This window comes from Pseudonaja textilis, chromosome 6 (assembly GCF_049901715.1).
Source record: "Pseudonaja textilis isolate UNSWEBS1 chromosome 6, rPseTex1.2, whole genome shotgun sequence".
NCBI classification, from domain to species: domain Eukaryota; kingdom Metazoa; phylum Chordata; class Lepidosauria; order Squamata; family Elapidae; genus Pseudonaja; species Pseudonaja textilis.
In genome coordinates this window covers 61214814-61232615 of record NC_141995.1, presented here as the reverse complement: position 1 = coordinate 61232615, position 17802 = coordinate 61214814, and the positions used below count along the sequence as shown (strand labels likewise).

The following is a 17802-nucleotide window of genomic DNA, read 5'->3' as shown; positions in this document are numbered from 1 at the left end:
AGACTAATTCCACACCAGGTGAGAAATTGAATAGGTTCCTAACCAACCTAGCTGAGAACTTTGTTATCCAAAAGGTAACTAGAGGGAACCAGAGGAAGCCATACTGGACTTAATTCTTACAAACAGAGAAGTAATAATAGAGAGAGTTGAAACTGCAGGAACCTTGGGTGAGAGCGACCATGTCATACTGGAATTCAGCAATGCAACCGCAAGCAATCCAAGCAATAGAACTTAATGATACCAGAGTCTTAGATTTTAAAAGAGCTGATTTTAACAAACTCAAAGAGAACTTGGGAAAGATTCCTTGGATGAAAATCCTAAAGGGGAAAACAAGAAGCTTGAGAAACTCTGAAAAATATGATAATAAAAGCACAGACCAACACAATGCCACTGAGAAAGAAAAACAAGAAATTCAAGAAGAAACAGCATGCCTACACAAAGATGTCTCTGACAAATTGAAAGACAAAAAGGACAAATACAAAAAATGGAAAAAGGAACACACAACTATGCAGATTCCGGCAGAATATCAGCCAGAATCTGCAAAGACGAAGTCAGGAAAGCAAAGGCTCAGAAGGAACAAAGACTTGCAATAAAAATCAAAGATAACAAAAAAAGTTTCTTCCAACATACAAATAACAAGAAAAAAATCAAGGAAACAGTCAATCCACTAAAGAGAGAAGGAAGTAACAGGCAGCAGAGAGAAAGCAGAGCTGCTTAACTCGTTCTTTGCATCAGTCTTCACGCAAAAAGAAACTATAGCCCAACCTACCAAAAACATACTGTAAAAGACAGACTAGAAATAAAAGTTAAAATAAGCAAAAAATAGTAAGAGAACACCTGTCTGATCTTGATGAAGACAAATCACCGGGGCCTGATGGATTACATCCCAGAGTTTTCAAGGAGCTGGCAGAGGTCATCTCAGAACCGCTGCACCATATCTTTCAAAAATCCTGGAGCACCGGGGAACTACCAGAGGACTGGAAAAGAGCTGACGTGGTTCTCATCTTCAAAAAAGGGTGAAAAACAACAACAGACCCAGAAAACTACAAACCAATCAGCCTAACATCAATATCCAGGAAGATACTGGAAAAAATAATAAAAAACCAAATCTGCCAACATCTACAATTGATTAAAGTAATAACATGCAGCCAGCATGGGTCTGTGAAAAGGCCCAGTACTCTTCAATATCTTCTAAACAACTTAGATAAGAAGGTGAACTTACCACTTATGCAGATGATACTAAGCTGGCAGTAATAGCTAACACTAGATGATAGGCTCTTGACAGACTTGAACACATATAACAAAATGAAATTCACTGTAGAGAAAAGTAAAGTCTTTCACTTCGGCAAGCAAAAATATAGACTGGGTGAAACCAGGCTCAATAGCAGGAACTGTGAGAGGGATCTTGGAGTCTTCGTGGACAACCAGCAGAGCCAGCAGTGTGCGGAGGCAGCCAAAATAGCCAATGCAATCCCAATTTGTTTGTTTTGTTAACATTGTTCATAATTTATACCTATTTGTTAAACTCCTAAAATGAAATTATTCCAGAAAGCTATGTCCAACAACTGAAACCGCTTATACAATGTATAAGTTGAGTCCTGTTAACTTTATTATAAATAAAAATTAAATTGCAGATTGGAAAGGTTTGTATTTTGTAATTTTCAACTGTATTTCATCGTCCTTTTACAACGCATATTCTGCATAGAATTTGTCAGGCACCAGGTTCATCTCCCTATTTGTTACTTGGATGTCATTTAGGAAATGGTTTAAAACAATGCATATTTAATAAACCAAACTCCATTAAATTCCTTTTTTGTTAGCTAAGTTTAGTTTTGAATTAAACAAAACTAAAGTGTGTTGAGTGTTACACGCAGTTATATTTCTTCAGCAGATGCAAAGCTCTTCCTGCTCTTAAGAACGTGGAGGATAGTATTTTTAGAAAGTTTTGGAGACAACTGCCAACATTCATTCTGTTTGAAGCTCTATGGCCTTTAATAACCTGCTTCAGTGCACACATAGTTTTGAAGTCTAGACTTTCTTTTTTTTTTTTAAATGAATTTCAGACACCCATTTATTATCAGCTTTCTAGTTATACCTTTTGTTATTCCTAGCCATATCATACAGCATGATTCCTTTGATATAAAAGTGTTTATACAATGCTTCTACCATCTTTGGCTGCACAACAAAGAGTGCACTTCTGAGCTAAAAGCCATGTTAATCTGAAATATGTGCCTTCTGTTTTACTTCTTAACATGAAAATAATCACTGGTGTTATTCTTTCTTTCTTTCTCTAAATAAGGTATCCCTTATGGAGTTTCTTATGCAAAAAGAAAAAAGAAAAATGAAGACAGACCAATTAAATTTCTGTGCCTTTCTCTTTTCTGTGGAATGATATCTTTCTCAGAATGCATGCAGTAAATTGAGAATAATCAACTTCACAAATTAATCCATATCAGAATGGGATAGTATCTCATTTCTATATTTGATGGATGAAAGTTGTGCAGGTCCTAGGGAAACTCTGGGATCAAAAATAGAGTTGTGACTCTTCCACACTATCATTACAGATAAAAACTAATTGAGAACCTACTAACATTGAGGATAATCTGAGGCCTCATGTATGTGTTGGTTGGAATTACGGAATTTCACTACATTAGAAAGGGCCACATTAATTAAAAAAAAGAACCTATAGCAACATTTAGGCTTTCTTTTGAACCTTTATATTATGGTAGAATATTAATATCAGTAAGATTCTTGTAAAGTTAAGTTGTAGCATACTTTATTCTTGACATGGCAGTGGCCTCATAAAAATTGGATGAGAAGTATAGATATTATTTGGTATAACTTGGTTAATGAATAAAGACGGTAAGTTGTTTATCAATTCATGTGTAGGTGGCAAATATAATTTAAGGTGATATGTAGAAAGCCAATATGGTATTACTTGATGTTTATCTTTTTTTTAAAGTTATGTTTTGTTCACCTGCTGAGAATCATGCTGTTGAAGTTCAGCAGGCATTTAAGTGCAATACCTAAATAAAGAAGAAGAGGATAAATAAGTGATGTGGTCATGTGTAAGGAAAACATACAAATTGTTTTAGACAGAATAGCAAACCTATTAATGCTATGTGCCTTTCAGGACTGAAAATGTAAAGAATTCCAGAGGAATCCAGAGAATGTTGTAGCCAGCCAGAATGTTGTAGTTGCAGTCATGGTATTCTACTAGTTCATCCCAGTTTGGGTGAACTGATAGTAAAAATTGTTACCCTTCAGCCGAACAATCAGCTGTTCCAACTATCAGCTGTGCCAGGATCCCCCTCCCTGTCTTACTCCTTTGCCCAGGAGGCAAAAAAAGAAGCCACACCCACCCAGTCACATGGCCACACCCACCTAGCCACGCCCACCTAGCTATGCCCACAGAACCGGTAGTAAAAATATTTGCATCCCCATATAGACTTGAAACCAGAGATATTTTTATTGGGAATTTTACCTAAAATATATAGTAAAGACTTGAAATACCTGATTGTAAATGTATTAACAGCGGCTAGGATTGTATTTGCTAAAAAACTGGAAAAATGAGAAAATACCATCACAGGAGGAAATCATTAAGAAAATATTAGAATGTGCTGAAATGAGTAGATTGACATTTGAAATTAGAGAACAAGAGGATGAACAATTTTATAAAATTTGGGATCTTTTCTATCAATGGTAAGACAACAAAGTACAGTAATGAAATATGTAGATTTTTAGAAAATAATAAATATATAAAGATGTACTTTTTTCTTATTATGACTACAAAATGATTTTAGGATAGATTTGGGATAATAATATGAACTGTTATAAAATAAATTAAGTAAATTATGGTTATCTTGTAAAACATGAATGAATAAAAGTATAGTCAAATGATTGATTAATAATGATACTAAGGTATTTAATTTTTGATTGACAATATGAGATTATATGTAATGTAACCGTAATTGAAGACTACGAAATGGAAGCACAAAACAATTTGTAAACCAACCGGCACGCTGTATGTACACCTATGGAAGACAGCTTGAAGTTTTTATGTTTTCTTTGTTTATGTTTGTTTTTAAAAACCAATAAAATAAAATAGAAATAAAAAAATATATATTTGCATCCCACCCGTTTAATTCGTGACTGCTGTAGCCTGTATGAATGAATGAAGTTTACAAAATTGGTCCTGAATGACTTTTCCTATTTAGCAAAGTTCATTCAACACTTCTTGTCAAGACACAATGATGACATGATAATGTGTGTTAGGACATAAAATCCTCCTCTTATCTGGTTGCTTCCCAGTGTTTCCTACAAATGCATCAGAAAGCATTTGTATAATAATGGTATTGCACAGGCCTTGTTGTTTGTTTGCTATGTATACACTCATTCTTAATTCACACTTGAGCTGAAGGCAATGAAATAGGTCTAAAGATACCTGAATTATAGATGAAAGAAATTGGAATGAATATAATTAAATACTGGTAGGTTCTCAGACCTGCTTTGAGTGAGAGAAATAGCTAAGAGAAGAAATGTTCTACTACAGGTACAACTTACTTATCATTCATCTAGAGACTGTCTGAAATTACAGCAGCACTGAAAAAAAATGATTTATTACTGGTGTTCACCCTTACAACCAGCATTCCCACGATCATGTGATCAAAATTCAGGTGCTTGGCAATTGGCTTATATTTATGATGGTTGTGATCACCTTTTGTGATCAAGCAAATCATGGGGAACTTTGTTAGTAACTTAATAATGTTGATTCACTTAACGACTATGGCAAGAAAAGTTGTAAAATGAGGCAAAATTTACTTAACAAATGTCTCACTTAGCAATGGAAATTTTGGGTTCAATTGTGGTCATAAGTCAAGGACTACCTGTATTTATTTATTTGATTTATATCCAGTTTTTCCTCCAGCTGTTCAAAGTGGCTTTCATAGTATTCTTTCATTCAATTTTTATCCTTAACATGTGTGAGAATGATTAATCAAAACCACGCAATAAAATTCTATGATTAACACGAAACTGGATCTTTCCATTCCTATTTTAACTGCTACACATTAATTCTGATTACTGATTTTTCATCCATTAATTTGCATCCAGCAAAGCTTATCCAGATGGGCAATTCTGTTGAAACGAGCTATAGCAAGCTATTTGAAGATAAAATTGTGTGGACTTAGAAGAAATGGAACCAATGCTCTCTAGTAAAATTTCTGCCACTTGATTCATGTCTCTTCATGTCTCCTTGTGGTGCAACCGGAACAATCTTGAACTAAACACACTCAAAACTGTAGAAATGGTGGTAGATTTTAGGAAAAACCCTCCTATACTACCACCTCTTACAATACTAGACAACACAGTAGAGACCTTCAAATTTCTAGGTTCCATCATATCTCACGACTTAAAATGGACACTTAACATCAGAAACCCACAAAAATGAAGTGTCCTTTCTGCATCAACTCAGAAAGCTCAAACTGCCCAAGGAGCTGCTGATCCAGTTCTACAGAGGAATTCATCTGCACCTCTATAACTGTCTGGTTTGGCTCTGCAACCAAACAAGACAGACGCAAACTTCAACAGATAATTAGATCTGCAGAAAAAAACAATTGCTACCAACTTGCCTTCCATTGAGGACCTGCGTACTGCACAAATCAAAGAGGGCTGTGAAAATATCTACAGACCCCTCACATCTGGGACATAAATTGTTTCATACGATGTTATAGAGCATTGCACACCAGAACTAGACACAGGGATAGTTCCCCCCCCCCCGAATGTCATCACTCCGCTAAACTAATTCCCACAACACTGTCAAACTATTTACTAAGACTGTATTACTATTATTCTTCTCATCCTTCCTATTACCTATCTCCTCCTACTTATGACTATAACCTTGTTGCTTGTATCTTTACAATTTATATTGCTTTATTTACTTTTCTTATTTGATTGCTTATTTAGTATCCTACGACTATTATTAAGTGTTGTACCTTATGATTCTTGATCAATGTATTTATGTACACTGAGAGCTTATGCACCGAAGACGAATTCTTTGTGTGTCCAATCACACTTGGCCAATAAAAGAATTCTATTCTATTCTATCCTGTTCTGTTCTATTTTATTCTGATCTTTGAAGAACTCAGAAACATGAGTTGAGTCCAGGTAATTGTCAGTGCTTCTTTGGAAGACGGGATGTGTCCATCAGATTTGAAAAAGAGACATGTACACATTGACTTCAGAAGACTACCTAACTATTACCCAGTCTTCAAAGCTTCCTTTCTTGAGAAGGTTCTTGAGAAAGTGATTAGTCAGTGAAACCTCTCAAGGTAGAAGATTATTGACATCCCTATTTTTCATATATGATAATGGGATGATAGTCATATTGACTGTGGTAGAGCATCTCTTTTGTGAGGGAGGAAACAATCTCTTCTGGTCCATATAGATAAACTCACATTGTCACATCGTCATCACGTGATGTATCACAACTTTTCCCCCCTTTGCTAAACCGGGTGTGAGAGTGGCCAATGCGTGACGTATCCAGCCTGCTGGCCGTGAATTTGACACCTGTTATAGATCTTTCAAATGTCTACGTCAGATCATTCTATATCATGTGCTACAATGCTCTTGTTCCTATCTAATGGGATAGTACCATTGGCAGGGGAACAGGATTCAGTCAGTGGTGGAATTAAATTTTTTTTTACTACCGGTTCTGTGGGCGTGGCTTGGTGGGCGTGGCAGGGGAAGGATACTGTAAAATCTCCATCCCCTCTCCAGTCCTATAACACCTGGTCCCTTATAAGTCTTAAATCAAGGCCACTGAAGCAGATCTATAAATCCAAGGTATCATATTTAGGCATGTGTTTTATCTATCAGGTACTTAGAAAGCATTTCTTGTTTTATAACATTAAAATGGTTCCAAGGTAAAGTTATTTTTCAATTAAAGTGTTATTGAAAATATGTAGGAAGATCTCTGTGCAAGGAAACCTAATAGTTTTTCCAAGCTAGAAAGGTTTGGTAAGAAAGAGTGAGTTGGCCATACGAAGCTTAGGATATCATTATTTCTGAAAAGGGGGTGTTACAAACTACTGGATGAAATGATCCAAGCTTCTGCACTTGTCATATTTACTATTAATTTATTGTGAACCTGTACACAACTGTATTGAAATAACAAGTATGCATCAACATTTGCAAGAAGGTGTTCTGTTTATCTTTTTCTCATGCTGAGGTTGTGTCAACTTCTGTTCATTTAAGCCATGGGCGTCAACCTTGTGGCATCACGTTGCCGTCAAGTGATGTATTGCGATGTTTCCCTCCTTTGTGGAGCTGTGGTGGGTATGGCCAGTGCGGGACACATCTGGCCTGAGGGCCACCAGTTTGATACCCCTGATTTAGGCATTCAGTAAAACATACAAGTTAACCAGATGTTCCTAAATATTTGCATGCAGCTGTTCATAGATTTCCTGTAACAACTGAAATGGAAGAGATTAGATTGCTACATAGCATATGCCACATATAAAAAAACAATACTTTAAAATTATATGGTAACTACCTTCCATAAGGTAGGTATAGGGAGTTCTTTCTATCCCAATAATTATTTTGTTAATTACATAAACCCAAACAATAAAAGGAAACAGGTATTCACACAAAACAACACTAGACAATTTAGAAGTATTTTACAAGCAAAATATTTTACTACTTCTTCCCTTCTTGTCCAAGATGAGAATAAATGTACTAGTTTATATATAAACTGTACATACTGTAAGCAAAACCACATTTCAAAAATTATACACCATTAAAATACTGGAAGCTATAGCCTTATGAGGAAGCAACTGTCAATGATAATATTAAAATCCATATGTCTGTAGCAATAAATATGTGCATATTTTAAATCAACCCATTATATAATATGGTGACAAGATCCCATTGTGTTGCAATTTGTTTTTGTTTTTCATGAACATACCTGCTTCCCAATCTATCATAGGTCACGTATAACAACTAGTTTTCTGCAAAAAATAATTCTGCCAGGATGTAGATAGTACAGATACTCAAGCCAGTGCAATGCAGGTTGACAGCTATCCTCTGATAAGTATTCTGATGCTTATCAGATTTATGCCAGTAACCTTTCATGCAACAAATGGTATTTATTTTCTTATTTATGCATGCTGAAGCCTGCTTCTATGTTCACAGACATTTTCTCTAGTTCAAGGTACTAGAATATGAAAAGGCTTAAAACAGCTATTATGTTCCTTCTTATCCCAGCATCATGAATCTGCTTATCTACAACTGTAAAGTCAGAGTGATATTTTCATCTGCTTTATTTTTCTATGTGCACATGCACCACTACATTCCTTAAATTATACAACCAGTAATTCTTTCTATCCTCTTCCTGTAATGCTGACTCCAGGTTTTACAAGATTAAAATACAATTTTTCTAGGTTGTAAATACAAAGAAAATTAAATACCTTTGGTAAAAAATAGATATATTTAACAAGATTAGAAAAGCAAATTGTTATGCATCAAAGAGTATAAAAATGTACACAACAAAAATATAAAAATATAAACAAACAAAGAAAAAATCCTTGAAGGCACTAGCGGGAGGAATAAAGACACTTCATTGGTTTCAATTTTTTTCCTCTTTGCTCACATATACCAACCAGGCATTTTTGCAAAATGATAGGAACCTGACTGGGAAAAAACATAGAAAAGTGTGCAGTCTTTTTCACATCTATAAGTGAAAAACATAAGTTTAACTCGGAATAACACAGTTTTAAGCAATTAACACTTTAATTTAGGATGTGTAGAGTTATTGCAATAAGTGAAGTAAGATCCCAGCTGTTTAGAATGATAAGCCAGAAGTAACTGACCGGCAGAAGGAAGGCTATTAGAAAAGTTCAGGCTTTGAGCATTTCTAAACTTAAAATTCAGGATGAGCTGAAAAAGAGATGATATTATCTATTTATATCAAGGTAGAGGAAAACAAATCCTCATGAATGCCTTCTGCGGATAGTTTTAATGGGCTTTCATGTGCTGTTACATTGCATACATAATCCCAGTTTCATTTCTTCTCTCTCCATCTCCCCTGAACCATCAATCTTGAACACGGAAGATTTTTTTCAAAGGAAACAACTGAGATTATACAAGGAGATTAATGCACAAGCCCCAGAACAGAATAAGCCTCTAATTCAATGTGCTGTAGAAGAAAGAAGTTCCTTTTATCCTTCTGTATTTCCTTTACACACACAGTCACACTCCTCATGGTGATCCAAAGGGACATCTGTCAAAGATTTATGCAATCCTCTTACGCCACTTCTGGGTTTCAGCTGCAGGACCTGCAAGAGAACAGTCCAGCTGTCATTTTAAATGCCATTAAAGAAAGGAAATCTTTAAATAAATACCACATTCCTGTGTTAGAAATCAGTCTTTGTCTGGGACAGGTACATATTCATCTTGCAATGATATTCATGATGTATCCATGACCCAATATATCTTGGCCCATAAATAGTGTACTAAAGAAGGCCTTGGCGTCTTTGTTCCAACATTTGCAAATATAAATCAATATAATAACTTAAAAATTGGGATTGTCATAAATTGGCGATCCCAATTAGTATTTAATATTGAAATAAACTACATGCAAAAGCTTTTCTTAGTTCAGGATACAGAAATCAAGATGTGTAGCCATTAATAAAATCCTTATAGATGGAAGATTGAAGTTCTTCTACTTGTTATTCACCTGTCATTTCCCTGACAAAGTAGCAGTTGGAAGTAACACAAAGGACTTCTTAAGGTGTCAGTTTGTCAAGACAAGACAAAACTGCCTCAAAAATGATTTGTAAATTGGAATCTCAAATATCGCCATCCAAGCATGATAGTTTGCTAATTATCATCTATTATTATAGTTTTCCTTGCCCCTGTTTTTTTTTAATACTATACCTCATGATACTTTTTGGTGACTTTGGTAGGGACACATTGGCATTCACTGCAAGAATGTTGACAACAGCCACAATTTCCACCGCAACGTTTAACCAGCAGACAAAGTGGCCAAAAAATGGTGTCTGTTCGTTTCAATTCCTCTCGTACTGACACGGAGAAGTTGCGTGGAGTACAGCTATACATTCTTACTTCCTCCTTCAGCAGGTTCAAATCTACAACTAAACAATAAACCAATATTTATTGTAATTTTTTTCATTAAATTCTTTCAGAAAAACAATGTAAAAACAAGAGCGAGGCAAATATTTTTGAGATAATATCACACCAATAGGTTTTTCTATGGTTTAGTGAACTTGTGAATTTCAAGATATAACTTATACAGTTGTAATATTTTTCTGACTTGAGAACCTACACAATAAAATCAATTCCCATAGCTGACAGTAAGTATCTATTTATCTTCTGATGTTTATGTGGATACATATTTATACTGGAAAGAAGGAACTTCAAGATTACGATGACCAGTCAAGAACCAATGTTCCTTCTCTTTTCCCCTTTCTTTTCTTAGATGGCCTAATCTAAGACCCCCACAAATATGGTGGACCTTGGTTTCAATAACTTAAGCCCATAAGAAGGAAATACATAAGTTTGTAGATTTTAACTATATATCACATTTCAAGATACATTTTAAAAAGTGGGTTCCAGAAAAAAAAAAGTCTGCCCCTGGATCGGTAGAATGAAAATTTATTTCTGTTCGACAAGCTAACAGAGATCTCTGTTTTAATCTCATGATTCTAGGTAACTTTGGTCATTTTGTGGCCTATTTTAATTTTACTTTTTAAATTAGATTTCTCTTAGGAATATACATTTCTTAAAAGACAACAACCTCAAAATATAATCCTGTTATTGATTCAATATTAAATAGAGATGGATTAGCCAATTGGATTTTACGCTTTATCAAAACGTATTTATCAAACTCTATTATACTGCAATATATATTTGTAGCACTTGGGATATTGACCAGCAGTTTCACAAAGTGCTATGAAGTGAAAAAAGTGGGGCAGGAAATTCTTTATCCTTCTTATCTTTCTGATATGTGTCTTTTAAGAATTTACAAGACATAATGCTAGCTTTGTGTATCAGTAAATGTTTATATTCCTCTGAATGTTTACTTAACCAGAGGAAAAAGTTAATAAATTTGTGAAGGAAACTCAATTGAAAACTCTATTATTCTGAGAAAGTTTTTTTTTTAAAAAAAACCCTTTGAACTGGGCTCTCATTCATTCATCAAGTTTGACACGTAGTCAGATAACTTAATAAGGAGAGGGAGGCTTTTTCGCAATGGCAATGTAACTGTGATTCAGAACTATTACTTGAAAACTAATTCCAACCCAAACGGGGAAGTGTTCATACTAGGTAGATTAAAAAAAATGCTTCTCACAACCTTTGAAGACTACAGACAAAACTCAACTGGAGTGGGGATAAATTTGCGGGGCATGTACCGTGTTTCTCATATAATAAGGCCGGGTCTTTTTTTTTTTGAGCCCCCCAAAAATGGCTAGGTTGTCTTTTCGGGGGTGACTTAATTCCCCCTCCCCTTGCATCTTTGGGCAGGTGGGCGGCGACGGCTTGGATGTTGACCTCGGCATTGGTGGGGCACTTTGTATCGGGGTCAACGCAGGCAGCACCATATCCATGGGTGCAACAAGAGTACTTCCTAATGGCAAGCCCCCCCCACCATTCCCCATTTCGCATGTTTTAATATAGGCCTTAATTTGGGGGGGAGGGGCTTAATTTCATTTCATGCCTATAAAGCATGCTGGGACTTCCTCTTGGGGGAGGCCGCATTGTTGGAGAAATAGGGTACTAGTACAGGGGTGTCAAACTCAAGGCCTATGGGCTGAATCCAGCCCGCAGGATGCTTGGATATGGCCCACGGGGCCCCATTAGAAACAGCAAAGGACTAGCCCACGGGTCCAGTGAAAACAGAAATCAGAAGGCTGCAATGGCCTCCTGTAACCCTCTGCCAGTGAAAACAGAGCTCAGGCCACCACAGGAGCCCCTGACATGAGCTAGCCACGCCTACCCTGGCCACATCCACCCCTCCCCAAGGTCAAACCCTGATGCGGCCCTCAATGAAATCGAGTTTGACACCCCTGTGCTAGTATTTTAAGTTTTGGAATTAACTCAGAAAGGATTGGAAAGAGAGGGAAGTAATTAAAATTGCTATTCAAAAGTCTAACATGGGGACCAGAGTTGCTTTACTGAGGTGATGGGCAGCATATTAAATAAACAAACAAACAAACAAACAAATAAATAAAATACATACATACATACAGCTTTGAATGCCATGGATACTACTACAATAAATTTTCATACACATGAAGTATAAATAAGTTGGGGTTTTTTAATGTGATACTCAATTTTTCTACTTAAATGCATGCAACTGACTTTGGATGAAACTTTCATTTCTTTCAATTCTGCTTTCATTTCAAGCATAAAGCTTGAATACAATAAAAGGAAAGAACTTCTTCCCAAACTAAAAGCCGTAGTTAAAGATGAAAATAGGCATTGATTAAATCCTAATGTCAGTCCTAAGAAATAGGAAAAATAAAAAGCATGTTTTTTTTAACTAAGAAATATTAAGGACACATATTTTCTTCTAAAATATATTTCAAGAAAGGACATATAATTTAATTTGGCCATGTAATTTTAACATGTTTAGGTCTGAAATTCCAGACAATCCAATTTGAAAACATTCAAAAGATTAAAGTTGTGTTTCAGAAAGTATAATATTACTTATCTCTTTATCATATAGTGCATTTACAACATTTCATAGAAAATGAAATAGCTGCTTTTGAATTTTTTTGATTTTGGAATAAAACATTAATATATATATATATTAATAATAATATATATATATTTAAAAAACCTGCAAAGCTTTAATTTTAACAATTATTTGAAAAGTTGGAGTTTTACAGATTTTATTATAGCAAGAGCTAGTTTACATTCAATATTAAATTTGGTATTAAAGTTGTACTTTCTTAGAAATTATCAATATTTTTAAGCCCCAGGAACTATGCCTTTCAATATATATTTTTTTAAAGGGAGCACACAATTAAAAAAACCCTAAACTTTTTATTTCTGCAATAATTCTGCATGTCAACAGTGAATACCATGTCATCTCAATGGGGCACATTTTCTGCTCTAGGCTATTGCATTACAGACTTGGTAATGCAGTTTGAGGGTGGTCCTTTAAGATGTCTGTCACAATTCTGTGATTTGTTTATCCAACGGCAATTCTACTTTAGTGTCTTATTCAAATACTTTTAAAGATTAGTTCAATATTGTTTTCTTTTGGAAGTTGTTGATGGGAAAATCATTATTCCATCAGATTGGCCTTTTTAGAATGGAATGCCCGTGCTTCATTGGACAAGAATGCAAAGTGTCTCACCACACAAATACATACACAATGACACAAATAGCCATATTCAACTAAAAGCAATACTTTAATCAGAAAGAAAGATGTATTTTGAAATCAATAAGTTTAAGAACAGCAGTAATTCACTTAAGAAATTAAAAAAACAAGATGCAAACAAAAGATGACCGCTATATCTTTATTCTGTGTTTCAGACAAGTCAAATATCTAACAAGTGACTTTAGACAAAGTTGCTTATTCATCATTCCAGATAATACTTTAAGTTTATTGCGATTTTAAATTTCATTTTAATACATTCCACACACCCCACATAACTTTGTATGTGTTTCCTGTTTCACTTACTGTAATTATCAAATACATTAAGACAGTGTTTTTGAATCCACACCAAAAACGAAGCCTCTGGGAACTGCTTCTAAACAGTCATCCACAGGCCTTCTTCGAAGTACGCAGCAGTATCGCAGCATATAAAGGGAATTTTAGAGGCAACCAAAGAGGAAACTATTTTCTGATGAAGCCCACAGATAAAGGACATGTTTTTACATGAATCTGTCCTACTGATTCAACAGTCTACTTGCCTCATGTTTTGAATGACATCAATCCTGTGCTAAAAAAAAAAAAAAAAAAAAGGAAGACAAACAGGTGGAATAAATCTGCCCTGAAGGGTCAATGCAGCTGTGCCTCATGTTCCATAGCTTAGAAAGATTATTTTACTAGTCAGGCGACTACTTTTCCCCCCCCCAATTATGTTCAAAAGTATAAAGAGAGAACTGCTGGATCCCTGGGTAGCTTCTACTTAGCTTACACTCTATAGCTTTAGATGGATTAATTTCTGGGTAAGGGCCACAGGTTTGCAGTTCAAAACATGTATACGCCATGGATTTATGAAATCCTAAAATGCATAAAGAAGTTAGCAGCAAAACAGGTTAAACAAGGAGTGTGTGGATAGAAATCTATTAATGGCAATTTGAACAAACAGAGACTTTGCACTGAAAAAGTATTTCAGTCTTCTTTTCTACTGGCTAAAGCTCTATCATTAAAAGACAGGGATAACCATGAAAATCACTATCAATTGTAGTGATAGAGCACAAAGCATAGAGTGACCTCGCCCGATCCTTAAAATGAGGATAAACGTATTTATTTATCACATTTATATAGCTGCTCATCCCAGGCCTATTATTGTGTCTGGACTACAATAAAAACAGACCAAAAACAAACATTAAAATTATATAATAAAACATCAATATTAATTTTGAAGACTAGGAGAAAGAATATTGAGAAATACAGTGTAGTCATCTCGGCGGTTCTCTCTTTCCCTGAGATCCTCAAGCCTGCTGACACACTGAAACATGCTTAGTTGTCCTGTGGGCTGGTAAATAAATTCACTAACATTTATTAGAACGTTTCTAAATAGTCTAATTCTACATTCTGAAAGAAGTAAACAGCTTCAAAAACAATCACTTTACATACATGTGCCATCCATTAATGGTTTCTTACATGTACAATTTGGTTTATCAGGAACATTACCTCTTGATTTTCTGCCATGAATGTAGGCTTTCCCGAGGAGGTGCCAAGTTGGCTTGTATAGGTCTTCCAAGTCTAACTGCCACCTTTCAGGCTCAAGGTACCTGATAAGTTCTTCTATGGTACTAAATGCGGCAACAGCATTGTTTAGCAATTCTAACGGTAAAGCTGATGGTGGCAACACCGTTGGACTGGCTGATTCCATGTGAAGCTGCAATGAGAGAAAATAAATCATAATAAATCACCATTAATCTCTATGGTGTCTGCAGTTACAAACAATGTAATTAAGATACATAATTTCAAAATATTATAAGAGGAAAAAACAGAAAAATGAACTGCTGCACATTTATTTAGCAATCGGTAAGAAATAAAACCTAGAAACCGATTGTTCTGTATGTCATCCAGAAATTAAAGGCTACGCGCTCTCACCTCCAAAAGCAAAAGGAAATCTCATCCTGGTGTCAGATAAACTATTCCAGATTAAAGCTAAATCTTATACTTCTACAATGCACACAATTTTGTCCAACAGCTTACTGATGGGCAGAAATTTATTAAATGGGGATTAGAAATGGAAAATCCTGCCTATTAGGCCAAATACCGCAGCTTTAATTTTAGAAATGTATGAGACTATTTCAAAAGAATATCAGCAGAATTGTAGAGAACCCTGTAGAGAACATTGTGTTAACGAAAAAAAGAAAGTTCCAGGTTTTGTGGCAGTTATCTAGCAAATACCAATTATCTCTAGCATAATAGCAGAATTCCAAGCAACACTACTATAGGACTGACCTATTCATATTTTCCACTAAATGTCACTTGTAATCTGCAAAGAGCAAATCAAAATGTGAAAATCAAGGAAATAAATAGTTTGTTATGATGATAAAAGAGACAAAAACAGTGGCAGGAAGTTTGAAAGTAAAATAATCCTAAATATTAACATCCGGAAGTGGGGAACATTATAGTGAAAACAAGACTATTGCTATTTTATGTCTTTACCTCTTATTTGAATATCTCACTTTTTAAAATCTAGAATGCTATATATATTTAATTTCCATGTAAAACACATTTAAGTATTAGATAGCTTCAAATAATTCACGTCAGTCATAATACTATGTGTGAATAGGATAGGAACTAACCCATATGTAACTATGCTAAGTTAACAACTCCTTGCAGTGAAGCCAAAAATGACAATTAGTGTTGGATCAAGTGGAATTTCCTGTTCTGCTATTTATACAATATTTTCCTGCATAGATTTGAAGCTATCAAAATATAGCTGGGGTTCAGTGCACAAGAAACCTTTTTCCTGCAGGATTTTTGTGCTTTCACTAAAACCGGTAAAATCTATATTCTGAAAGCCTAAATGGAACACAAATATTAAAATAAAGATTGTTGTGACAATTTATATATGGAAATCTCCAAAGCCAAGAAATTTTCTATTATTAGAAACACTTAATGAAAAGTAAAATCATAATGCAGGGATATCATTCATCAATCCATTTACCCAGCAGTCAAATGTAAGACAATCACACTGTCTTGAATGTTCCATTTTATCAATTTTCCTATTTCTATTTCAGAGAAAAGGAAACAGAAGTAACAAAAAATAATAAAAAGAGATAAAAAAAACAATATGAAGGAAAAAGCTGTCATAAATTTAGATAAAAATTTCAATGTTTCATTAATTAGTTTCAATAACTATTTCAATACTATTGATTCTTTACAAGAATCATATCGATACTACTGAATACGTTGTTCCAAATCTAAACATAATTATTTATACTATGCTTCAGTAGGAACTTGTCTAATTTTGAAAGCTAAGATAAGTTAGCCTTAATTAGCATTTATTTATTTGATTATTTATTTTGTTTTTCATATTTTAATTTTTTTGGCAGACAACAATGTTCATAACATTTCCAAATGCAACAACTGGGAGTTGAATTCAAGTCACGAGATTTAATCCTGTCAAATTACTGTCTTTGATTTCTAAAGGAATTCAGTGTTTACTTTGTAATGTTTTGTTTTTCCAGAAGTCTTTGGGATTTAATCCAGGGTCAGAGGCACCTATTTGTGTGTGTGTGTGTGTGTGTGTGTGTGTGTGAACACACACACATACACACACTCACACTATGTATATCTGTATAATATTGTTATATTTTCATTATTGCAATTTTAAAATGTATTTTTATTCTTACTGTTTTCAAATTTGTAAATTGCTAAAGTCCATGAAGATTGAGCTAGTGGATAAATTGTATGCATACATATATGCTAGAAAAATAAATAAATATTTTACAACCAGTCCTTTCATACTCAAACTAAGCAACATTTTAATAATCGTTAACAGAAAAATTTCCAGAAAGGCACATCCATAGAGATTCTTCATAAATAATTCTACAAGCAAATTTTAATCACAGTCAAAATAGTACAAAGATAAAAAAGCAGCAATTCAGAAAAGTTAACATTCATATTTCAGGGCAGGAATAAATATTGATTGAAAGCAAAACGAAATTGAACTGTAGGACTGAATTCATAAAGACATGTTTAGGGTCTTTTGCTTTTAAAACTTTCAAAATGTATTTCAACAACAGAAATTACTACGAAAATAAAGAAACAGAAAATACTAAGTACATAAAAAATCGTAATTAAACATTGATGATCCTTATTTAGATCGCTGATCTTGCTGTATGACTTTGAATAAGTCTAAAGCTTTTATTTCCAGTCTGATTACAATTCAGTACTGTTTGATCTTTGAAATCAAAATTAACTAAACTTTATTATTTTAAGTAAATCAATGTTATCTGTAAGAAATAAAGTTGACTGTTTTATAAATCATAATTAAGATTGTCTGATCCTGATGCTAAGCTGCAATTAATCGAATAAGAAACAAATAGTTCAGATCTCAATATATATATGCTGTTAATACT

At 34.4% G+C, this 17802-nt stretch overlaps 1 protein-coding gene across 1 annotated transcript in view; it reads right to left on the bottom strand.

Moving 5' to 3' along the window:
* Positions 1-7674: 7674 nt before the first annotated feature.
* PDGFC (platelet derived growth factor C) overlaps positions 7675-17802 on the bottom strand; it is a 111925-nt gene continuing 101797 nt past the window's right edge. Inside the window, exons 4-6 of the mRNA XM_026699984.2 lie at positions 14891-15098; positions 9934-10151; positions 7675-9332 (exon numbers count right to left, since the gene is read on the bottom strand). Of these exons, the coding sequence (XP_026555769.1) occupies positions 9216-9332; positions 9934-10151; positions 14891-15098 (543 nt within the window). The 3' untranslated portion in view covers positions 7675-9215. The remainder of the gene's footprint in view (positions 9333-9933; positions 10152-14890; positions 15099-17802) is intronic.